The sequence below is a fragment of the Myxocyprinus asiaticus genome, chromosome 24 (genome assembly GCF_019703515.2).
Source record: "Myxocyprinus asiaticus isolate MX2 ecotype Aquarium Trade chromosome 24, UBuf_Myxa_2, whole genome shotgun sequence".
NCBI lineage: Eukaryota > Metazoa > Chordata > Actinopteri > Cypriniformes > Catostomidae > Myxocyprinus > Myxocyprinus asiaticus.
The window spans coordinates 32,688,260-32,714,773 of NC_059367.1; the positions used below are offsets into that span (position 1 = coordinate 32,688,260).

General features: G+C 37.5%; 1 protein-coding gene across 1 annotated transcript in view; it reads right to left on the reverse strand.

Moving 5' to 3' along the window:
- Window positions 1-3,205: 3,205 nt before the first annotated feature.
- The window catches only part of LOC127415094 (solute carrier family 15 member 4-like), a 91,428-nt gene continuing 68,119 nt past the window's right edge, over window positions 3,206-26,514 (reverse strand). The window contains exon 9 of the mRNA XM_051653645.1: window positions 3,206-8,459. Within this exon, the coding sequence (XP_051509605.1) occupies window positions 8,308-8,459 (152 nt within the window). The 3' untranslated portion in view covers window positions 3,206-8,307. The remainder of the gene's footprint in view (window positions 8,460-26,514) is intronic.

Sequence of the window (26,514 nt, forward strand, 5' to 3'; positions counted from 1 at the left end):
ATTAGATACAAGGTACTTATTATATACAACACATAGCCTATGTAAAAATATTTTGCTGTGTAGTAAATTCAGCAGAAAAGTTTAAGTACTTCCTACAGTGAATAAGTTTAAGCATGAACTTGAAAATATTAAGTATATTCTACATTCAAACATGTAAAAAGGAATGCTCTAGCCTTTAAGTAAATATTATTTATAATTGTTAACATGTATAAATCCTAAAGTAGAAAACCTTTTCATATGTATTTGCTAATTTGAGTAAATTTCAAGGGTAAATCAAATAAGTACAATTTACCTAACTTTTTGAAGCTGGTGTTCCCAGCTTGCACTGGGTTTGAATAATTAATGAGCTAGTTTCACTGTTTGCAAGTTTATTTACACTAAGTTTTTATTGTTAATTTTGTTGTTACGTTTGGTAACTTTTTGTTTTGTGCAGTCTTAAGTTCATTTTCTACTCAAAATTACCCGTTGATTGTCACCTTCATGGTTTTTTGTGCACCAAGTGTTGAGGTCTACCTCTGCAGATCTATATTTTGTTTCCATATCCAGTAATGCAGGGTGATGTAGGCTAATAGACTACATAGCATGCATTAAGTTTCACTGTGGAAGATTGTTTTATGTCATGTAGTACATGATTAAACATATGTAAGGAAAATTGAAAATGTTGTAAAACGATGTTTATTTAAATTGTACTATGTAACTGAATTTACTAAAATGTTTAGGTTAAATTTACTCACTTTAATCAATATTATGTCATAAATTTAAGTAGATTTTACTTAGTTTTATACCTTTAAGATTTTTTTAAGAGTAAATCTTACTAGTCATTTTTTTTCAGCGTGCATTTAATTACATTTGTAGCTACACTGTCAACCTTACCCCTAAACCTAAACCTACCCCAACCCTTACCCTAAACCTACCCATACCTTAACCTCAGTAGCAGCAAATTTGAATCTTGTGAGAATTTTGCAGAAGAACATGTAGTTACACAATAAGTACATTGTATTGCACGTTCTTTAATGTTACTAAATAGTAGTTAACATGTTGATGTGCATGCCCCCCCCAAACACCAGAACTGATAATTAAATTAGTTCACATATACTATATAGTCTAGTCAAAAAAGAGTTAATAATGTTGACATAGTATAAAGATGTATAATTTGTCAGCATTATGAACAATTTTGAACAGCACACTATATGGTAAATGTGAACTTATTTAAGCAAAGTCAAACCCATGGGTGGGGTCAATGAGTCTCCTAATATAAAGTGGGACCCATTAAACTAAATTAAAACTAAAACTAATGAAAATTAAACAAAATTAAAAAGGTAAACTGAAAATAAAAACTAAATAAAAACTATAATACCCCTGGTGAGATTGATATATAGGGAGCACGTGCTGCACATGGTTACTGTAAACGAGGTGCAGTCTGTGAACTGTAAAGGGCACTTCATGCTGAGCTAACTAGGGGAGTAATAATCTATCGCTCAAAGGAGTAATGACAGATGAAACTAGCTGTAATTAACACATCTTTTATAATCACTTCTCCTTTACTACCTTCATCAGCAGGTGGTAACGTTTCAGTTCAGTATGACGTATAACCGTTCCTATTACAGCTTAAGTCTGTTTTACTTACATGTGACTGATGATCCTGTGTGCAGACAGATGTACACGTCAACCCTAACGAAAAATGGAAGCTTATAAATTAAGAAAAAAAAAAGAAATTCTTAATTTATAAGCTTCCGTTTTTCGTTAGGGTTGACGTGTACATCTGTCTGCACACAGGATCATCAGTCACATGTAAGTAAAACAGACTTAAGCTGTAATAGGAATGGTGACCCACACAAACTAGAAAACTGGTTGTTTGAACATATTTGTGGATCTTGAAGGCATTAATGCAATTAATGAGATGTTTTCAAATATAGCACAAAAGTGTGATGAAATTGTAGGGCAAATGTTACCAAGACTTTGGCCGGAATGCAGTTTAAACCCTTTATTTGTTATTTTCTAGCAAAAGATATTAAAAGAAATAATAATAATCATCATAATAATAATAATAAAGAAATCTTGGCTTGGAATTATGGCTTTATGGCTTAGCTATCTTTCTGCAAGTCCACAATACATGGGAAACAATAAGATGATTACTCTTCATGTGTGCCTAACCTCAGGTTGCCCCGTGAGGATTCTAACTGTTAATAAGCATACTGTAAATTGATATAGATAACAGCATCTGCTAAATGATAGCTTGCTATTTACATTCTTACTAAATATAAATCTTAACAAGAACATGATATAACATTGCATACAGGGAGTCAGTATGTCAGTGTACTGGAACATTTGGTAGCAACATGTCATCTTCCAGCATGATTATGTTGATTAAGCTATCACTAGGGGCTTGCTAGTTCGGCACCAAATGTTTGTGTTTATTGGCAAACTTATACTTCTGATACGTTCAAGAGAAAATGCTAGGACAGAAAGTCATCTGTACACACACCTGTCTAGCAGCAGTAGCACAAAGGACGAGGTCAGGGCTGGCTCATTCTCATGCCTGGGGAAGTGCCGACCAGCATTTGCTCATAAAACCAGTGATGTGCTAACATGATGCTGTCTCCTGACCTCACTGTGCCGCAGGCCACTGAACATGACTCTCTCACCTGCCATTACATGCACAACACACACACACTCACTCTCCCACAAAAATACAGCTTCATAGTTCAGAAACATGTGCACACGTGCATACATGCACAAAGAACATGTACTGTAAGGGTACAGACAGCGACCGATGCGGTCAATGTGTCTGAAGAGATGAAGTGTGGAACGCAGTCAGATATGTCATATGGATGTGTGGATGGAGGTGCTGGTATGGACACACTTGACTGAATTGATGCTTCTCATGATCTTAATACCTTTTGATCTAAAAGGTTACACTAAAATGATTTAAATTAGTTTGACAGCTATAATTTTAAACATCATGTGTTGTTCGGGTCATTTTTGACCCATTTTCATTTCGTTTCTTTAATAAAAATGGTTTCCTTCATCTAAGTGGTCCAAGACTTGGTTACTTTTCCTAAAATTGCCATCTGAACACACACACACACACACAATTAGACTGGATTCGATGAGGTGTGGCTTTGTGACAAAAAAAGTTAAACTTGTGTTGTTCCGGGTCAAATTTGACCCAACATAGGAAATGAATGGGAAAGACTACAACACAGAGCATTTGTTTTATTTGTTAAAAAAAAAATCAATAAATCAGACACAATGCAGAATACAATCACACATAAATGAATATATACCATGGTTGTATGGCAGTGAAGCATCAGTATAGAATAATTATGTATTGCTGTCTTTGATGATGATGATGATGAAGACTATAAAACATCCACAATGCAGAAAACACACACACGCACAGGTTTGTTTGAATATATTAGTGAGGACATCACATAGACTTCCATATTTCATATTAGGCTACTGATATTTTCTGTTTCCCAACTCTACTCCCTACTTTAAACCCAACATCACACAAACATGTGCACATTCATTTGAAGATCAACATAATCAACAATCAGATTTGACTGTGGCAGCATGGTCAGGTTTGAGTGTAAACACAAGTGCTTTAAAATATGCTACAATTTGACAAATTTTTAAAAATATTTTTTGCATATGTCTAAATGCATATCCAATGCATAACTTGTGATAATATCTAGAAATTAAGTTTGTTACAACATTGGCTTATAGATATCAACTGGCCATCGGTGTAATTTCATGTAATTGCTATTTTTATTTCAGCAGATGTCACCAGAAACTCCCCATACATAACAGATTTTGATGTTTTGACAATCTTTCAATTTACTGAAATGAAGGTTTTTATTGAATTGAATTAAATTGAATTTATTTAAATTAAATTGCGCTTATTGTATATGAAAATGAATGGTGTACTTTAGGAATTAAGAGTTACATAAGGTCTAATACATGGGAACTCCTGTAATAAAGTTAGTAAAGCATCACTGGTATCCACTTCAAGATTTCAAGTTTTGATTTAACATTTTTGGTCACTTCAATTTGTGTGATTTCCTAGTTTTGATGACTATTATACTAAAATGCTTAAAAGTAGTAATAATAAAAGAAAATCTGTTCAAACTTTGATTGATGCGTATGCAGTACAACACAAAAATTTTAGGCACTTGTGGAAAAATGCTGTAAAGTGAGGATGTTTTTAAAAACAATGCCATAAATAGTTTATCAATTAACTACATATAAAGAACAGAATATATGAACAAAATCAATATAATTGGTGTGATCACATTTGCCTTTAAAAAGCACCAATTCCCATGTTGAGATCAGGGTTATGTGAGGGCCATTCCATCTGTTGCATGACTCATTTTATTTGTAAAAGAAATGTTTGGAAATCTAAAATTGATATTTCCTATACTGACACACTAAAGCAGAAGACATAAAATAACTATCTTCAGACAAATGTTTTTATGAAACATCTAATAATCTAATGTGTGCCTTAGACTTTTTCACAGTATGGATATATATATATATATATATATATACAATAAAAAACTATGGGCAGAGACACTTGTAAAAAAGACTAATGACTGATAATGAAACACATTGAAGAAACCATTTAGCAGAGTTCACACATAATAACAACTTGATTTTCTTTTCACATTGCAAATTGGTCATTAGTTTGATTTTATTTTTGTATTTTTTTTATTACGTTCAATATGTTCATTATATTCACTTTCCAACTAATTTTCTTTGCTGCGAGTCCTGTGAATTAGCTATTAACAGTAAGAGCTCTATGCATTTAGAGCCAGTTCAGGAGTTCAGCGAGGCTTGCAACCATGATCATAGTATAAAGAGATATTTATATTATTCAGGATAAGGCTCATGTTAGCTAAATCCTGACCTGCTTTATTGACTTTATTGGGTATGTGTTCCTAGACACTGTCAAAAGAGCACAACAATGCAAAAACATGTAAATGGTAGGGATATGTGAGCTGTGTAAACAGTCTGACTCAGAGTGAGGGAAGAGAGAGAGTTCAAACAGTTTGCTGGCAGTCACACTCTTAGCAGGAAATTACACGTTTGTGTCTCATTCTAGATATGCTTGGATGTAGAGAGATGATGTTCTGATTTCATGCTCATCTGATGAAATCAGACAGAAATGGAACTGAATGTGAGACATTAAAGGGTTTGCGTGTGAGCTCAGAAATTGTGAGCGTTACAATATGAGGACACGTATACAAACATCAGAGGTCAAATAAAATTTTATTGGAGAAAAAAAAATTAAAACCAATTTTATTTGAAGCATGAGCTACATTAAAGAAAAAAAAATATATTTATATATATATATATTTCACAGCACACACTCAAATATTGTTTGGGAATATTGAAGTTTATAACGACAAACCATTTGAGGCAAATGGTTTAGCTCAATAAAAATAAAATGTACTAAAGATTTTGAAGACAGCATTTTAACATGCCCAGTTCATAATTAATGATGGCCTTTCATCCTACCGTTCATTAAATTCTTAATATTTCACCAAATTGATAATAGAATCAGTCTCTAATGACTGTTCCTTAAAACAGTTTCACTGGGAAATATATCATTACAGGTTGCTAATTCTCATTTTGAAATACTAAATGTAAATGGATAAAGATGAGAGTCATCAGTACTGTGGAGCAATTTTTGGTATTGAAGGCACAATTTGTATTATAATTTTAATTATCATTTTATTTATCACACATTATACATTTGCACATATACAGTGAAATTATTTTTTTTTTTTCACATATCCCAGCTAAGCTGGGGTCAGAGTGCAGGGTCAGCCATGATATGGCACCCCTGGAGCAGACAGGGTCAAGGGCCTTGCTCAAGGGCCTGACAGTGGCATCTTGGTGGTGCTGGGGCTTGAACCACCAACCTTCTGATCAGTAACCCAGAGCCTTAACCGCTGAGCCATCACTGCCCCCATAACTGCTGATAAAGTGTACCTCGAACCCCAGGAACTACCTGTGTGTTAAAATAAACACAGAAACATAATGGGAGTGTTGATACTATTTTATGTCTGCTGCCCCAGCGAAGACCGCAAACTTAATTAGTTACCAGAAACAAAAACAGCAATTAAAAGGGTTTAGTCACTGCAAAATTTGCATCAAAATTACATCAAGCACAAAGCCACACCATGATACCATTATGAAGCTGAGGTATACATTTTTATGAATTTGAATAGATACTTAATGAGCCTGCATGTAAAATGAATGATTTCAAGTAATTATAAATGTATTTTTACAAGAGATTAGTGCAAATGTGATTTAATTAATATCCTCATGCAGACGACAAGGTTTGTAGTTTATTAAAAAGCACTGCACAGTTTTATAAATGTCATGAATCATTACAAACAAAATGCAGGTGTTTAACAAAAGGAAACACTATTTCCATTTGCACAAAACATATTCATATTTTAGATGTGCATTATGACATCAGAACGTCTTATGCAAATTCTCCTTGAGGACATTATTTATCTGATGATGTTTGTTTGTTGGGCATAACCATTTTAAAGAGTGCTGAAGTGCTTGGCATTACAACGTATGATGCAAATGTATCAAAAACAAGCTAAAGGAAAAGTAATGCCTAATAAAATATCTACAACAGAGACAGACTCTAATAATGCCTTATGTTTAGTACCAAAGTTACTCATTTAATCAAACTGTAAAAAAAAATAATAATAATACAAAAAACATTGGCATTGTAGTTTTAATTAACTACCACACTGATTATTTTGACAATACTGTACGTGTTCCTTGTGTTAAGGCACCATTTCAAATAGTCAATCATACTTGCTGTCTTAGACATCATTTAAACCCAGCCAAGTAGTATTAATGGAGAAACTGACTGACCTGAGATTCATCATACAGTGCAAATGGTGCCTGAATGGCATATGTGGAGAGCAAAAAGAAAAATGATCCATCGTTAAAAAATTGTTTAATTAAAACTGTTAAAAAGTACCACAACACATGCCCAAAAGACAAATTTAAATCCAATTTGACTAGACGTGTAAGTACAGCAGTACAGCCTTTCCTGCTATGTGCAAATCACAATGAGAAATAATAGATTCAATAAATATTCAAACCCATCCGTTCGAAAACAATAAAATATTCAGTTTTACAACCCCTGCAAATAATTGCAAGACCACTTTCAACAGAGAGGTCAGTGAATTTAAAAATGTGAAAATACTCCAAACAAAAAGTACAAATATACTCATAAAACCAAAATCTCCAAATCGTGAAAGTGTCATTGCCAATGGAGTGAACCAACCTGCTGTAATTTTCCACCATCAATTTAAATAAAACATTTTATACAAAAACATTTTTAGTTAACCGTCACTTGAGTTTTGTTTTTCTAATTTCTCCCAAATTGTCTTGAGTATTTAAAATTGCTAGATATGGATACTACATGTAAACAAGGGTGGTTCAACATCCGAGTCAAATGTTTAAAATCCTACCTCATTATTACAATTCTACGAGTCTTAAAGGTAAAGTTTGCCCAAAAATGAAAATTCTGTCATAATTTTCTCCCTGTCATGTTGTTTCAAACTTGTATGACTTACTTGTGGTACACAAAATATGATATTAGGCATTCTGCTAGCCTCAGTCACCATTTACTTTCATTGTATCGACAAAAGATGGAATTAAAGGTGCTGTAAGCGATTTCAGACATTCTACTTCCACGAGACCAAGCTGTTGAATTAGCCACTCTCCCTCTTTCCAAAACCCCACACTCCAAAGATATCAAATGAGCTTTATTTAGACAGACATTGTGCAGAAACGGTTGTTTAAAACAACAGCAGCAAAATAGCGCCCTCAACAGACAACTGTTATGAACAGCATGGCTTAAAAATGGCAATAAGCCTAAATAATTCACTGCAACTACAACACTGTGAGAACGAGCAAAAATATTGACAGGTGAAAAGTGTTAATGTCCGCAGACACATTTTTGTTTGCGGTTTACAAAGTCTACAGCTGTCACAGGGACTGGTGAGATATCTCAGGACACTTATTTCATTAATATCTTTAAGGGAGTAGGAAATGTTTTTGCATACCTTTCCATGAAAAAAAAAAAAAAAGAATTTGCTTACAGCACATTTTAAGTGAGTGGTCACTGATGCTAACATTTTGCCCAAAATCTCCTTTTGCGTTCCACATTTGAACAACATGAGAGTAAGTAAATAGTAACAGAATTTACAATTTCAGCCTTTGTACAATTTACAAGGCCGTTTTCTATGAGCTGGTGTTGTGATGGGGTCATGAGTTGGTCAGAGAGGCACTGTGGCTTCCTGCTCTGGGCTTCTGTTTGTCATACTTCACAGACACAATGAGAAAGAAGAGCAGCGTGACTCCCTGAATGGCAGCCAGGAGGAAGAAGTAGTAATTCAGTGTGCACTCATTGATGTTACCTACAAAGAGAATGATACAGGGAGAGAAAGGGACAGAGCTGATCAGCAAAATAAGATCACATCATTGTAAGATTTCACTATACCATAACATTTCAGTAGTCGACACCAATTCCAGTGAAACTTGACAATTCTCTATACCAATTTTGATTCCACAACAAAAACTGAAAATTCATTTAACACACTCCTTTACAGTCAGCATAAATATGAACAAACTATGGCATGTAGCTTTTAACCCCAAGTACCTACTTCAATACATGGTTCTTGATTTCTGACTATAAACTTGGTACTGAAGTCGGTGGATAATGTGGATCTGAACATTTGTGTGTGCATATGCTGCATTCAAATGTCAAAAAGGGGGATGAAAATGTATGCTTTTGCTTGTTGTATCCCTAAAGGCTAACAGACAATCTTCTCCCTTCATACTACCCTACAGCAGCAATGAACTCTAACTGATAGCATCTGTCTGCACTGGTAACCCATCTAACTCTCTGGTTTATTCAAGCAAAACCAAAACAAGTATTCCTTCTGCATCCAATCCCTCTCTTTCTCATTTACCCTCTCTATATAATGCTTCAGAGCAGATAGAGGGTTTACATCAATACTTACAGGGGAACCATAAACAAAAAGCCACATCGTCACTGGATGAAGAGCTGGAGATGAAGGCCTATAATTCACCATTCTGGGAGCTTAAGTAGAATAAACTCACTCCGATTCTTTTGGCATTAGAGACTCAAGCCCTAGGCCCTGCTCTAACGCTCCTGTTGTTTAAGCTTCTGACTGCTCAGGGCCATTGTAGTCATGAATGAGAAGTGTGTATTATCAAATTTAGCCCTCCATTTACGATGAATTGAGAACAAACACCATGAACACAGAATCAGTTCACATATTTTTCCTGTATTACAAATAATAAGTCTGAGCCTCTCTCCCAGAGCTGAGGAAAAAGCAGTTTAACACTTCTGATCTGTTCCTTAAGCGTGCTGATTGACTCCAGCCAGGTCTCCTAAGCAACCAAATTGGCCCGGTTGCTAGGGAGGGGAGAGTCACATGGGGTAGCCTCCTCGTGGTCGCTATAATGTGGTTCTCGCTCTCGATGGGGCGCGTGGTGAGTTGTGCGTGAATGCCGTGGAGAATAGCGTGGGCCTCCACACGCGCTACATCTCCACTGTAACGCGCTCAACAAGCCACGTGATAAGATGTTCGGATTGATGGTCTCCGACACAGAGGCAACTGATATTCGTCCTACACCACCCAGATTGAGGTGAGTCACTACGCCACCACGAGGACATAGAGCGCATTGGGAATTGGGCATTCCAAATTGAGGAGATAAAGAGGAGAAAAAAAATACAAAATACAATGTCCCCCAAAATTGAATCACATTTATAATTTGCAAGATATGATGTATGCCTTATGTAATCCCATATATGTGCTTTACAGATATAAATTCATAAATACATCATATTAACTTCAGCCGTCCTGCCATTTACACATGTGTTTTTAAGCCAAGAGTTCTGTGGAGGAGATGATGGGTTTTCGGTCACCCGTTTAGTCATGCTGTCATGCAACTTTTGCCCATGTGTAGTGTTTTCACAAGAAGGATCAAAGATTATTCACTGAGTTAAAGATCTGATTATTGGCTGAGAGAACAGACTTGATATTAAATCGGTTGTGATGTGTAATATACAGTAGGTAGATATTAGGCCTAATCTGTGAATTAACAATGTGTATATAACATGAAATCAGACAACCCAAACAAGACCAACACTGACTGATATACAAAGAACAAAAACAAAAATACCTGTATGGTCCAGAAATTAGACATGTAACAGGTGTTTTATGAGGATGATATGAAGTAGACTGTTTCAAATATTCATCTTCACCCTGCAGCTGAACAGCTCTGATAATAATAGCCTAATAGCCATAGTGATCTTGCTTCTTTTCATAGCAAACAGCATTATAATGTCGAATTAATGTTTACGTTTTGAAACATTACCTAATTAAATGTATACTTCCATTTTGGGTATTGAGCAGCTCGTGATCTCCAGACACGTGTATAACCGGGATTTAACAAAGTTTATTATGTCTCATTGGGTGCTTCATCTCGAATTAATGAGAGAAAATGTGTTTGTTTTTTACAGTGGGAATAAAACTAGCGCTCTGTCCCTTTACGAGAGCACATGCATGTTAAACAGTCTACGCTGCACAGAGAGAGATGATGATGATGAGACATATGCACGGAGAGACATGGATTTTCAGTCCTATAGAAAGAAACTGTTGATTTCTTGTGTTTCAATGTGTGGATTAAAAATTTTCAAAAACATGTAAAAACGAAAAATGTGGGGATTTCGTGCACTGTGAACATGGAATGTGCGGGGATACTTAAAGTGTTGCACAAGACGTTAAATCCCACTGCGAAATTCATTAAGTGGGTTTTTTTTCCTGCTATTTCTACACATTGGTAATAGCTGCTGCTACGACACCTGGAAAAGAGCGAGGACAGTGCTAGGAGAGTGCGTTCAGTGTCTGCACGATCTTGTGCGTGCACACGACTGTGCCTTGGCGCGTCCAGTATATTATGCATTTGCACGTCTTTGCGAGAAAAATATTCTCGCGCTCGCTCCTCGGTTAGAAGACTTCGTTCGCTCTGTGTAATTTTTGTGCTCTCTCACTTGTTGTTTGCTTACACTAATGTTATAAATGCAGCACTGGCCCGATCGGGCAAGTAACAGTTCTAGCAACTGGCCCGAATCTTTCTTACACTGGCCCCGGGCCATCGGGCAGTCCTTATTGTCGAGCCCTGCACATAATGAGGAGTAGGGGGTCTAAATGTAATAATTTAAGAATCAACTATTGGAAAAAAAATTTACAACAGGGGTTGCCATCCCACACCTGTAATAAGGAAGATCCTGAAGGAAGCACAATTGCCTGAATAACGGTCCATGTATGAAGCAAAGGCTGAAATACTTCAGATACTCACAGAGGTCCCCTCTCAAATGGCACACTTGATAAGGAAGTTAATGAGACCATCGGGTGTTTTATTTGCAGTTTTAAAATTCAATAGGGTTCTCACGAATGTCCCCTGGTGAGTCGCAAGCAGACTACTACCTGGCAATCTTTGCTGCATTTCATCACAAAGTGAGGACTCTGAGGAGGGCCACAAGGGCTGAGGAAGGCTTTTGGGATGGATCCCTAGTCTGAAGTGATGTTTGAGAGCACCAGTTAAGACAAAGAAGCAGTAGGTGTCCAAACCTTGAATCATAGTTTTCGCACATGCTCCAAAACTTGCTGAGACAAGTTCACACAAGAGATCGGCCAGCCTCATGTCCTGATCTGTGTGGCTAACCCTAACCTCTAACGCTAACCCACACTAAGTGCAAAGTTTCATAAAAGTTCCATTAAAGGAAGGGCTGACCGGTTTTTCCAATTACTAGAATTTGCGTTTTGACTTGATTTATTTTTTTAAAATCGAAAATCTAGATTTTGCACAAAAATATTGTAAACGCTATAGTTAGATACGTTGTAAATCCACCAAAGGCTGAATAAGGAAGAGAAAACGAATTCATAGCACTTGTCTTAATGCCGCTCACGATCTGATCAGCTGCACATGTGTGGTGCGCTCTAAATGAACATGACAGGTTAACAACAGGGAGACTGATATACAGGACAGTGGTAATATTCCCAGTACGATTGTACACAGTGTGACTGTAGCTCAGCTTCGTCCATCATGCAGGTATACACCGGTTTAAGACCATAACTGGCCTCGGTGTGTGCATGTTGATGAACGGTCTCCTTTCTTTTTTTTTTACCCATAAAAAAGCGTTAGTTACGTGACAGTTATTGTGCTTCATTTAAAATCATGGAGAGGCTATATATGGGAGAAACAAAACCACTCCTTTTGCCATGATGATTCAGATAGATCGCTAGTTATTGCTTTGTTCTGTGATGTGTTTCAAGTGTACTGCATCTATAGCCAACATTTGGCAAGCGATAATTTTGACAAACTTTGCTAGTTGAATTGTATTGATAAATCATTTCATATTGCTGCGCTGCTCAGCATGAACTAGGGATGGGCATTTTGGTCATTTTGTCTACTCGTCGAGTACTTGAGGGGCAAAAGGACAAACATCTTTGGCTGCTGCATTGCGTCTTGTTTTTTTTTATTGACTGTCTGAACAGTCTATTTTCAAATCGAGGTTGGCTTAACAGGAGACACCACAACCATCTCGTTTTTAACATGCATGTTAAGTTGAAGTTTAGTTTTCAAGACACTGCATTCTGTTCCATTTAGCTGCGCTCTGTCTAGCTGTTTGAAACACTCGCTTGCTGTATATGCGCTGCTTCAGCATGTTGAGTCCACTGCCACAAGCCTGGTGTGTGTGTGTCTCCCCAAGTGTTCGCTCCTGTGGGGAAAGCTGCGATGCTCTGTATCGTTGTTGCTGTGATAATTCATGAAGCATTCCATTCAACTCGGTGAGTCTGAATTTCCACCTTTCAACCGGGGAAAGTGCAACGGAATGATACTTTATGTCGGACTTCTAACTTGGAAACTCGTGCGGTAATCTTCAACTCCCATTTTGTCGAGATGCAGGTGTGTGTTACATCACGCAAACATGTGTGACATTCATTCACTTTTATTAAATAATGTCCATTAACGAGTCAAAGTTCTTACATTAAATGATAATAAAACATGTTTAGCAAACGTTTTGCAGAGACAGGTGTTAAAAACATGGTTAATTACACTCTCTTTTGATTATCGTAATGATAGCATTGCAGCGTCGTATGAGACATTGCTATGAGATGTCTCTGACAATTAATGTACCCCTCAAAATCACAATGTAATCGATCTCAAAATTAAAAATAAGCTCCCTCTTTGACAAGTTTGTGTTTAGTTGTCAGGTAATTGTCACTGAATTTCGAATTAAGTGAAAAGTCACATCATGCATGATCACCATTGATCATCGTTTTCATGATTGATCATTGCTGCCACGTCCGAGAACTCGTGCCCATCCCTAGCGTAAACCGCTAGAGTAGGCCTGGGCAATTTACCGCTCACGGGCCGGATCCGGCTCTCCACAAAGTTTAATGTGGCCCACGGCTCATTTATCATAAAAGCGTTTTTTTTCATTGGATATTTCAGTTATCATGCATTGGGACCTAACGCAACTCCACAAGTGTTTAACGCTCAGGGTTGCCAGATAAGAGATACAACACCCCCAATTTGAGATTTATATTTGCGCAAATTGGAAATATTCCGCCTATTGTTATAATTATTTTGTGCAATCTGGCAATCATGCATGCGAGTGCGCTCTTTCTAGCTACCTCTTTCCCCTTTGAACTTAGCGATCTCTAGTGCAATATTCTGCTAAAGCAAAAGTGTTCTATGGCCACTCTGTGTCCATTCTTGAGGCTGCTTGTGATGTTTGGTGCTACTAAATTTGCAGGTAAACCTTCTCAGTGATGAAATTAAATATAAAAGTTGATCTCGGCATCATTGACAGGAGGAGGGGTAATCACTGATGCGAGCAAAAGCAAGCGAGAGACGAATATGTATATATGTATTTTTTATTTGTGTAATTTAGAAATGTTGAAGTCCCCTCGCACCTGTATGTTAATCTAACTCTTGCAGTAATCATTTATCATAGTCATGCAGCCTGTTTTATTCAGTTGTGTGCTGAATGGAAAGTCAAACCATTGACGAGACCCACATCATGACCCTTTTAGCATGTAAATGGGTAATGTTTTGAGAATAAAATAAGTAAACTAGCCCGCTTTGCGACAAACATTGTAAGTTCTATAATTGTATTAAAACAGACCCCTGATGTAGAGAGTGTTAAATTGAATAATAAATTAACAGGGAAGTAGAGATGGTAAAATAAATAATTTATAATAAGCTCAGCCTTTATTCAGTTTTTAATGCCTGATAGAAAAGTATCTACCTTTGCAGAGCAATACAATACTTTAGGCAATTGCAGAATAGTGCCATTAGTCACATACAAATTGAGCACATGACAATTTCTGGGCTTAAAAGATACAAAAACCAAATCAATGTGGAACATTGTATCTCAAAAGGAATACAATGTGGCCCCCTATGCACTACTTAAAGCCCAATGTGGCCCCTTTACCAAAATAGTTACCCACTCCTGTGCTAGAGGGTGCGTCTCTATCTGCAGGGGTTTATGAATATACACACAAATTGTTTGATATACAATGAGTAATTTCTAAATTATCTTGATAATTTATAGATACTGATTTCTAGATAACTTTCTAGATAGACTTGGTTTAGATCAAATGATTACATACACTGGCTAAGAAGTATTTTGCAGTTTTCTTATTCTATTATTTCTGAACATCTGGGTTTATAAATTTTTTATTTATTTTGCATTTACACTCTGTTGACAACTTCCCCCTATGGTGCATTTGGTGCATTTGTAAATTTTTCTTGCACACCTTTGTTTCATATAATGAAAAGAACTTGGATTTCTCTAACCAGGTTGCCTTGTATTCTAATAAAGAACATAAAATTTTAATCATGTTGGAGTACATTTAAAAGTTGAAATAAATCTAATCGTGAATCGTCCATATGTTTGATAAAAATCAAGATTATATTTTTTTGCCATATCACCCAGCCCTAATTAAAGGTGTCTCACGCATCGGCAGGCATAACCATTCATGCAAAAGAAGATCCAACTCATGGAAAACAAGTTCATGCAGGAAATGAAGGTTTGAATCCGGCCAGCCTCATATCTTGTTCCCATTCCCCTTACAATCTTAAATAATTTCCAATTTTCCCCTCAGTCTCCATCCAATTAAAAAGGCAAACATTCTGGCCATATAGTGGCTAAGAGGAACCTCTCAATCAAATTTAGCTGCTTTTATGTACACTGGCAGCCAAAAGTTTGGAATAATGTACAGATTTGGCTGTTTCGGAAGGAAATTGGTACTTTAATTCACCAAAGTGAAATTCAACTGATCACAAAGTATAGTCAGGACATTACTGATGTAAAAAACAGCACCATCACTATTTGAAAAAAGTAATTTTTGATCAAATCTAGACAGGTCCCATTTCCAGCAGCCATCACTCCAACACCTTATCCTTGAGTAATCATGCTAAATTGATAATTTGATACTAGAAAATCACTTGTCATTATATCAAACACAGTTGAAAGCTATTTGGTGAATTAAATGAAGCATAACATTGTCTTTGTGTTTGTTTTTGAGTTGCCACAGTATGCAATAGACTGGCATGTCTTAAGGTCATTATTAGGTCAAAAATGGCAAAAAAGAAACAGCTTTCTCTAGAAACTTGTCAGTCAATCATTGTTTTGAGGAATGAATGCTATACAATGCTTGAAATTGCCAAAAAAACTGAAGATTTCATACAAAGGTGTACACTACAGTCTTCAAAGACAAAGGACATCTGGCTCTAACAAGGACAGAAAGAGATGTACAACTAAACAAGAGAATAAGTACATCAGAGTCTCTAGTTTGAGAAATAGACGCCTCACATGTCCTCAGCTGACAGCTTCATTGAATTCTACCTGCTCAACACCAGTTTCATGTACAACAGTAAAGAGAAGACTCAGGGGTGCAGGCCTTATGGGAAAAATTGCAAAGAAAAAGTCACTTTTGAAACAAAAACAAAAAGAAAAGATTAGAGTGGGCAAAGAAACACAGACATTGGACAACGGATAATTGGAAAAGAGTGCTATGGATCTTAACCCCATTGAGCTTTTGTGGGATCAGCTAGACTGTAACGTGCATGAGAAGTGCCCGAAAAGACAGCCACATCTATGGCAAGTGCTACAGGAAGCGTGGGGTGAAATGTCACCTGAGTATCTGTACAAACTGACAGCTAGAATGCCAAGGATCTGCAAAGCTGTCATTGCTGCACATGGAGGATTTTTTTTATGAGAACTCTTTGTAGTTTAAGAAGTTGTGAAAATGTTTTTTCAAATTGTAATAGTAATTTTTCACGTTATTAATATCCTGACTATACATTGTGATCAGTTGAATGCCACTTTGGTGAATAAAAGTACCAATTTCTTTCCATAAGATCAAAATCTGTACATTATTCCAAACATTTGGCTGCCAGTGTACTTTGCAAGAGCAGGCAAACCCCAATGACAAGTGGTAAAATCGTACCATTTGACTAAGAGAGCAATTTAGTTTGGGAACTCACTGCCCTCTAGCAAGGGGAAATAAATACCCCTGCCTGCAAAAAATGCAGCATTTAAAATACCCACATGCCACAGAACTGCTAAGAGCCAACCCAACAATCAATACCCTCAAACAGAACCCATTCACGCCACAGGCTACTCCAAACTCATGGAAATAAGCAGAATAAAATATTGTATGCAATTGTTTTGAGTTTGTCCAGCACCCCACCCACATGTTTTTTGTGCGCTGGCGGGTGACGTGGCTGTCCAGCTTATGCTTCTGGGAGATGACATGATTTAACAGTGCACTTGGCAGGATGTGAAGGTGTCGGTCACCTCCCTGAAAGGCAAGGCCATAAAGAACGCTCAGTCAAAGGGCAGACTGGGAGATATATCATGGCAACACGCTCGGGCGAGATTGCTCACACTTCCCTTAGGAAAGTGGCAGATGTCGCAGCTTTGGCGACGTTTGAGCTGTAATGGAAAAATAAACATTACTGGAGCACAACTGCATGACACGAATCTCAAACAGGACATGAGGTAAGCAAGCTAATACAAACAGAAGGATCACCTCACTGAAATGAAAAGTTAAGACAAGAAGTGGAGAGAGAGACAGGAAGGATAAAAAAAAGATAGAGACAGATTATTGGATGCAAATGTTGAGCAAAATTAAATCTTGAGGCAAAAATGTTAAACATTAATTAACCTAATAATTTCATTGTCCACCTATTTTACATAAAATCTCTCAAATCTCATACCAGAGTCCAAAATGAACACTTGTTAAGTGCCAAATGCTAATTAAAATTGACTTTGGCATGTAAATAAAAAATTACTCACCAGTTATTCGGAACTGCAACATTACATGGATGAAGACGCATTGTAAGAATTATAATCTGAGCCCTGCTGGTGTCAGTGCATGATTCGAATAAAAGATATACAAATTGTCTAATAAAGAAAACATCCTTACCATTGGAAAATCCAAAGTTGGTCTAGGATGACTGAATCTTTTTTACTACAGGACTTCAAAAAAAATTAGAGAATATTCCTTACAATAAACTGCCAAAAAGCAAATATGAGGAACAAAATTACAAAGTGTTTTCAAAATCATGTTTTTGTGAGAGGTGCGCTGTTACTGAGAGACGGAGAGTGTCTCATCTCGTATAAAGCTGGCGTCACACTAGCAGACTCAAAACAACTAGTTTTGGTCAAGGGTATCACACATGCAGAATGTTTATCTGAGATCTCGCTCTCTTCAGTCAGAGGAGTGACACACTTGCCGATACAATATGGTGGAGGGGTGACACACATACCAACTCGCAACAACTCTCTCTCTCTGATTCCCTGTCATGTGGAGCTCGCCAAAATAACAACAGGAGCACCGCATGAGCATAAACAATTGGAGTGATTTAGGAAGCGATTCATGGAGAAAGCTTACCATGTGAAAGTGTGTGATGGTGTACTTATCCCCTTGAGACTTTCCGTGGAATGCGTATGTTCATATGCAGCTCTCAGTGAGCAAAGGATTTACATTCAATATAAACAGACTGTTGTGCATCCGCTTTTTGATTTCATTAGTCATTTTTGTAGGGAAAAAATGCTTGGTGACAGAATCCTATGGATAACAATCAGCGTTTGTGATGATATGTAGAGTGTGATGAAGAAGTTCAGATCAGCTTGATGTCTTGTCAGTTCTTCAGTAAAAGAAGCAGCTCATTGGTCACCTGAAGAGAGAACAAGAACCTTGGTGACAGAGCAATTTTTTCTAACATGTTGGATCTTTTTTTCCATTGCTGGAATCATTAATTTAGCAGGGAGTCCCTAAGGTCAAGTGATAAATGACCTCCCGCCGGCAGACGCAAATAGGCGCATAGTCTCCGACCGCCTGACCTGTGATTATGTTAATGAAGCTAACACCTGAAAATCACTTGAAAAATCATCTAGTGTGATGCTGGCTTTAGATGCTGCGAATGACACAATGACTGGTGCTGCTAGCCACTAATATGTAAAGAACAAACAGTTGAATAATCCCGTCATTTTTACCTGTGCATTTTCTCGATGTACCCGCCTTTGGCTGGTGTGGCAAAAAGTTAATTCTGGACACTGCTGCGTCCCAATTAAACAAATATAAATATCTTAAAGTTCCCCATTTAAGTCCCTATACTCAGTTCAGTGAATGGCTACTGTAGCGTTAGAGTCTACATGCCCTCATTTCACGTTACATTGCACATTCAATCTTATACAGCAGTTACACCAAGATAACAGCAGACACATGGAAGTCTCATTATACAGGGGCCGACAACTGTATTTTTCTTGCTACAGGGCCTCTTCAGTCCATCCACTATTAAAAACAGCTGCTCTGAAGAACCTGGAAGCGATGTTGCCTGTTGTGATGTCATGGCTAACTTCATCTATATAAATGTTGCAAGTTGCTACATTGCTTGGCAACCATAAACAGTTCACAGTTAGGTAAATTAACTATATTACTTCATTTGTGATTATTAATACGTGCAATTAAATATTGAAGATTGGTGTTTATGTTTACTTCTACTTCACACTCTTCTGATTGGTCTTCTGTTTCTCTCTAAAATGGACAGTAGGGCACTCAAACAGAATCAAAAAAATTTTTCTAATGCCCAACACAGATAGACCAGCACACACACACTGCACTTGTCCTGAGAGTTCAGGCAATGTCTGCTGTGCTTCCTCACTCCTGCTGAATAATGCATACTCGAGAAGTAAAACAATGTGCTCAGCTGGCCGGCCATGAACATGTATGAGTAAGTGTGTCTGCTATATGTCTGCTGATAAATAAAAGCCTCCAAACACATTGCTGTACAGCAAGCTGAGGGATAGATATTGGTTGAATTAACACAGAGGCGGGCTTAGAGACAAGAGGAAACGAAGAGAGCCAACATTAAGGAGATTGTGTTTTAACTTCTAGTCAAAGTAAACACCATTGGTTTTGGGAATGGAACCACTCTTTAGGGAGGGATTACCACAAACAGATCATAGTCACAGAGCATTAGTGCACAGAGCAGAAACAGTTATTGGAACAATCAAACACAATCAATAAGTAACAGTCCATTTTTCGTAAGTACAGTGAAGGAAGCGCCAGTTTTTGATAGTTTTATGTTGCGGTTGGTCTTAATTCAATTCTTAGTGCTTTTGCTGGCCACATAATCCTCATTAGTGATACAACATGCTGCCAAACACTTGCAGGCTTTCCAATCACATCAGCAAAAGACAAAACAAGAGCTGCCCATAAAAGACATTAACCAGCCCAATAAATGTTTGGCAGGCTGGTGACAAATACGACTCATAAAATGAAAAAGTGCAGTTTGATTTATTTAGGTGGAGTTTGAATATACTCTAGAGAAGAAAAGAAACAAAAAAAACAAAAAAACTTTACATTTTCTTGTCCTCTTCTGTGTCTCTGACACTCATTATCTTTTTAATATTTTGCACCCTCTGTCTCTCTCTCCTACTTTAAGAATCTCAAAAGGAGTGTCTCTTTGACAGGGACATATCACGCAGGGAGAGAGAGAGAGTGTGACAGAGAGAGAGAGAGAGAGAGAGAGAGGGGTCGGAGCCTTCGACAGTCAGAAATGTGTCCTAACAAATAACAATGTTGTTCACATGCCATCAAATCACTCCTTTCCTCTTTCAGCTCTATCTGAGTGTGCTAAGCCCAACAACAATATTTCAGCACTGCTCGTCCCGATGCTTTGACAGCTTTCTGCAGGAGATTACACGAGTCAGCACACAGAGTTCAATGCCATTTGTCAGGGTCTGCGAAGGCAGATATGTTCATATTGTATTGCTCTCTTGTCTATGAGGCAATCTCTCAGCAACAAATGTCCAAACTATGAATATATGCAATGTGCTTTGTGGAAACACAAAACAAATTACAACGTAAAATATCGTCACCCTTTAGAAAGTTCACGTTACTGTGAATAAGTACTGACTGAATACTAATGAACCACATGCACTTATTTTGTGGCACTGTTTATATTTGCACATTATTGGTATTAATACATTAATTAGCATAATTAATTAAAGTAACATGATGTAAACTGATTATGGATGCAACATGGATAATGTACAATAAAGAGTCACCTAACATTTCAAAAATTTCGTTTTGTTGTGCAGTGTAAAGACGTCTCTCGATCCATTAGCCAAGGTGCCCAAAAATGTCACATTTGAAGTAGGGCTGGGCGGTATATCAACTTTAAGATATATTGATATATTTTCAAATGAGATATAGGATGAGACTATACTGTTTATATCGATATAGTTTGATGTTGCATTACATAACCCGTTTTTCCGTAAAGCCGTGCCAGTGTCTCCTCTCTCATATTCTCCACGCAAATCCACCCCCACTCTCCCTCTGTGTCTGTGCGCAAACCCAGCCCCACTTGCACACAAGCTCTCCTGCAACATGGAGGGAGACAAAGCGTGTCATGAGAAATCGAGCCCCCCTGAAAATCGGGTCTCCCTCTGACATCACAGCAATTCCATTGGCTGAGGGACATATTAATGGGTACTATATTCACTGCCTGAGTAGAAATCCTTTAAAATCGTTTTATGATGTATGTCGATATAATTTTGTAAATACAACATTTAATGACTTTTAAAACATAAGTTACACATAATAGTATATAACTGAAGTTATAGATTGTGAAATTAAAGATGTGTCATTGTTTGTGTTTTTCAGTTAGCTTAGACTTCAATGACATGCTATCACGATAACATGATAGGTTTTTGCTCAGGGATTACAAACGGTTACCCGCATAGGGACTCATTTTACTAGCCGGACTCAATTTATCATTACACCGGTCCACACTGCTGAAGAAAACTCCCCGTGTCTTAATCAGCTCCCTAGCTCCCTATGTTGTGAATCAGTATATCGTGAACACGAATTGGGGCACTGGTAAGGGTACTGATCCACTGACACTTATGACTCAATCACCCGCAACACGTTAACGAGCTTGCGCACTGTAGCGCAGATATAATTAGTCAGCACCATCGCTGTATAAATGACACTATCATTCATTTTCGTTGAAGATATTCAAACGTACAGTGTTATTGACCTTTCTCACACTCCGGGTTTTGGAACGCGGAAGTAAACGTTTGCAGGGTAAACTTCGACAGCGGTGAATGGGAGATCGCAGCAAATATTATTTTCACTTAACCATTTGCTCCAAGGCCAAAAGAAAAAAAATCCACTATTACATTTGAATTACTTTTCAGAAGAGGAAAAAACAGAGAGAAGTGGACTAAGACAGTAAAATGGGAGAAGATGGCAAATTTACTGTCAATCTTTCAGCATCTGTAATAGAAACCCCTCGCAGCTGTGGTAATTTATTTTTTAAAACTAATTCCAGGGTAATATAACACAAAGCATAATGTTTTACATTTACACTCAGTATTTTAAAAATGTATAATATAAAAAGAAATTGAGATTTACGCTGATAAATAATGTGGAAATCATCACAGTCTGTGAAAAAGGTCTATTATAACAGATAAATGGCATAAAGAAATGAAAATATAAAAGAGTGTATTTTAAAATGTCTTTTAACAACTTAAATATTTAAAAGATTGTTTCACTTTCATGGTAATTATGAATAAAAGACATTATAAACAACATCTCTTTTTAAGAGAAAATCATGCTTGAACTTCATAGTTTTACACTTGTGCTCATCATCTAACGACTTGAGAGACTTCAGAAGACCCGAGGACATTTCTGTTAACTGAACATAGTGACCAACGATGCTCCCTGGTTTTTACAGTGCATTGTGGGATTTTTTTAGGGTGCAAGCATAAACTGCAGTACGAAGAGTGTGTTAAACTTTGTGCTGCTGCTGCATACACGGCCACGAAGTCTTCGCAGCCCGAAAAGTCTTCTGCATCGAAACAAAACACGTTGCAAGCTTCATTTACCATCTCACTTGTGGCTTTGACTTACAATTGAACATTTGCCCACTTCGTAGAAAATACAGAGATATATCATGTATCGTCATTCAGCCTAAAAATACCTAGATATGATTTTTGATCCATATCGGCCAGCCCTAATTTGAAGCAGCAACTTATACACAATGTACACAATGTATAATTTGTATATAAAAAATATATACACAATGGAAAGCTGTTTTTAAGTTGTTCGATGTGGCACGGAAGTGACATATATGTTTTTACAAAGGAATCACAATCGTATGTACTGTATAAAGGAATAGTGGGTCTCGGTCCGCTTCCAAACGAACTCTGGTGCGGTTTGATTGATATATGAACGCAACATGGACCAAAGACATCTAAACGGACCAAAAACATTGTGTGTGCAACAGATGAATTCCTGGCACTGTTTTGACTCCTTTACACATTTTATTAGCTCTTCATTTGTTCTCAGCTGGTAAAAATACCACCATATATACATATATAAATCTAACGAGTGCATTTCGCCCAGCAGTCAGCATTGTTTTGGATGTTCCGTCACAAAATATACGTCATAAAAGCTGTCCAATCAGATTGTGACTTTTTCCTGATGCCTTTTGTTTAGTATCTTTAGGTTCGGTGTTAAAAATGCCAGTGGGAATGCTAAGCGAACCAGGACTAAATGTATCATTTTCTTTTTTGGTCCAGACCAAGAGGACCGAACTACAAGTGTGAACACACCCTTAGACACAGAAATCACCTGTTAATCAACACGAGATCACACATGCGCAAACAAGTCTTGAAAATTGATTTTTTTAGCAAAATCTGAGGTAAAGTAGCACAATTTATGAGACTGGTGTTGTCAGATTTTACCCGCTGATTTGAAATATGTCCTTTGATCGTAATCTTGATTAACCATTTTGGAGATTTCTGTCTATCCACATTCAAGCAGATAGGAGCAGCTCTTGTATGCCCCTTGTTTACATGGAAAAATAGCTGCCCTAGAGTGTTCCAAAGATGGCTGCCGAGTGGTCGGACTTGCTAGAAAGTCTTTGGCATAGGGTGGCCAGACGTCCCGTTTTTCCCAGGACAGTCTCTTATTCAAGCACTTTTTCTAGTGTCCCGACTTACTCTGAAAAAAATTGTGTTTTGTCCCGTATTTCCCCTCTCCTAAAATTTCTCTATTGCCTATGCGGTTTTCTCAGTCACGTGAGTATTCTAATCAAAGGTAGCCAAGGATACGGCTTGTAAAACCAATAAAATCACACCGTGTTATTTAAAGTACATGACTGGATTAAACTATCCAATCACAATCCCCTATCAATAGACATCCAGTTAGTGAACTGATTGAAGAGTCAGTTTGAAAGAGCACACAGATGAAATTGCGACTGGAATAATGTCAAAGAAGCGTGCATGTACATTTAATGAGGATCTTCAAAAAGAGATTCACTTTCTAAAAAAAAAGAGTCACAGACAGAGTCTAGTAAAGTGAGGTGTGAGATTTGTGGAGTTCACTTTTCCATCGCCCATGGAGGCTGCACCGACCTCGCGCAGCATGTTCATACAAAAAAGCATGTGGATGCTGCTAAAAGTGTGCACCACACCAAGTGTTAGCGATTATTTTTGTGAAGCAAAGTTCAGAATCTGACAAGGTGCACGCAAGTGAAGGACTTTTTGCTTATCATTCTGTTGTGCACGGCCATAGCTTTGCACATTCATGACCTGAGAAAAGAATCATTCATACCATCCGACATTAAAAAGCAGTTGGATGCCCTGGTTGAAGCTGGTGACATGCGAGCGGATGATTTATTTTTTGCAGTGAGAATCTTTTATTCAGCATCTGTGGATTACCTCCAAAATTGGAGGTAACACAGAAAAACTTGAGTGGGCCCTACTGAGAGACATCCTAGAGTGGAAAGACATTCAGAGCAGCCTCGAACACTTCTACTCCAGAATCCCCGCTCTCAGTTTGATTGATGAAGCCATGCTCTTTGATGAGTGGGCTTGCACGAAAAACATTGTCAGTCGTTGCATCACTGAGTGGAACATGAACAAGACAGCCGTGTCTGAGAGATGGGCAGACGTTTTTCGTGAGCTGGAGAGCAAGACCATCAACTTCGGAGTCTTAGCCAAGGTCATGGAGTTTGTTTTATACTTGCCTGGGACATCTGCATGTGTGGAGGGTGTGTTCTCATTAATGAACGCAGCATGGACACCAGATAAATCTCGACTCAGTGTAACAGTCTTGAAGGCAATGCTTTTTGTAAGTATTAATTTTGGACTGGACTGCTCTGTATTTTACGATAAATTCTTGAAAGACAAGCACACACTGAGAAAAATCGCTGCCAGCGAAAAGTACAAGGTGACAACAGTTACAGATGCTGATGCACCCTCTAATTCGCATTGATCTGCGCCTAGGTAAGGACACGTCAATTTCATTTTTGCTGGGAGGGGGCTGTCCCGTTTTCCACAAGCAGGAATCTGGTCACCCTACTTTGGTATGCTCACAGAAAACTAGACAATCACTGACTGTCATGACAGAGGCAAAGCTTAAGGCAGCTCTGATGCAGAATTTACAGAGAACCAAAGTGATACTAGTACTGAAGGGTTTGATTTTAGATCCCCACCCTTTTAATAATTGTGCATATATTATATGCCTTTTTATAATGCATTCATACAAGCAGTGTGAGACATTTAAGTCTGTGTGTGTCCTGTGTGCCTTGTTGATAAAAGAAAGGCCATGCCTAGGTTATAATGTTCAGTGACTAGATTACTTTCATAGGAAAACCCCTGATACATTATTGTTAACATGTTCAACTCTTTCTATCATCCTTAATTCCTTTCACTCTTTATTACGTAATATCATAATAGATAGAAAGATTATATGATTTTTGCTCTGATACTATTTTTGTTTTCTTATTGTTGTTATTTTCTTCTTTTGGTTCATAAAGGCAACCATTGAGATAAATATATATATATATATATATATATATATATATATATATATATATATATATATATATAACCATTTCTAATCACTAATCTTTGATTCATGTATTTTACAACTCTTGTGTAGCTTAAATATTCCTTATAGTAGCTTTTGTATTGGACTTTTGTTCCTGTCCCTAGTGTTTTCGCAGATGGTGAGACCTGCATTCCAACCAAGGCCACGGAAAGGCTGTGGCGAAGATAATACACAAGCTACCCTGTCTAAATGATCTGGTTGTAGACATGTTTATAGTAAATTTTTAACATGTGACTCTAGAGTAGCGAAATATTTGGGACTTCGTAAAGCGAAGTCATAACTAATAGCTAACCTCTGACACCTGCATGCAAGTCTACTAGACCCGTGATGAGAACTTGATTAATGTAATGAATACCTAATTATTGTTTGCTTGGAGGATCTAGAATGTGTTTTCATATTGTAACCTATCAGGGTCTTAGAAAAACCTGTTACAATTACATTTTGCATATGCCTATAAATCCTTTTTTTCTGTGCTTTAAGTTAGTTCGCTCTCTGAAATCATCTGTAAACTGTCTTTCTGATTGAAGCCATTGGAAATGTGGAGAATGGAAAACACTCTATCTTCAGTAAACTCTGTCATTTTATTGAAATCCTGACTTTTGAGTAGTTACAGTATTACACATTACCCATATTGGGGACCAAGCTATCACCCCCTACAGCACATACTGTATTTTAGTATTTCATCTTTTCACAGAATTTGAATGCAGCGGAGATGTGGCATCACAGCATTTGGTAACCACTTAATCGTGACCACAAGGAGGTTACCCTATGTGACTCTACCCTCTCTAGCAACCGGGCCAATTTCGGTTGCTTAGGAGACCTGGCTGGAGTCACTCATCACACCCTAGATTTGAACTCGCGACTCCAGGGGTGGTAGTCAATGTCAATACTCGCTGAGCTACCCAGGCCCCGTACTAAAAATTTTACATTTAACAATAAGAACTTATTC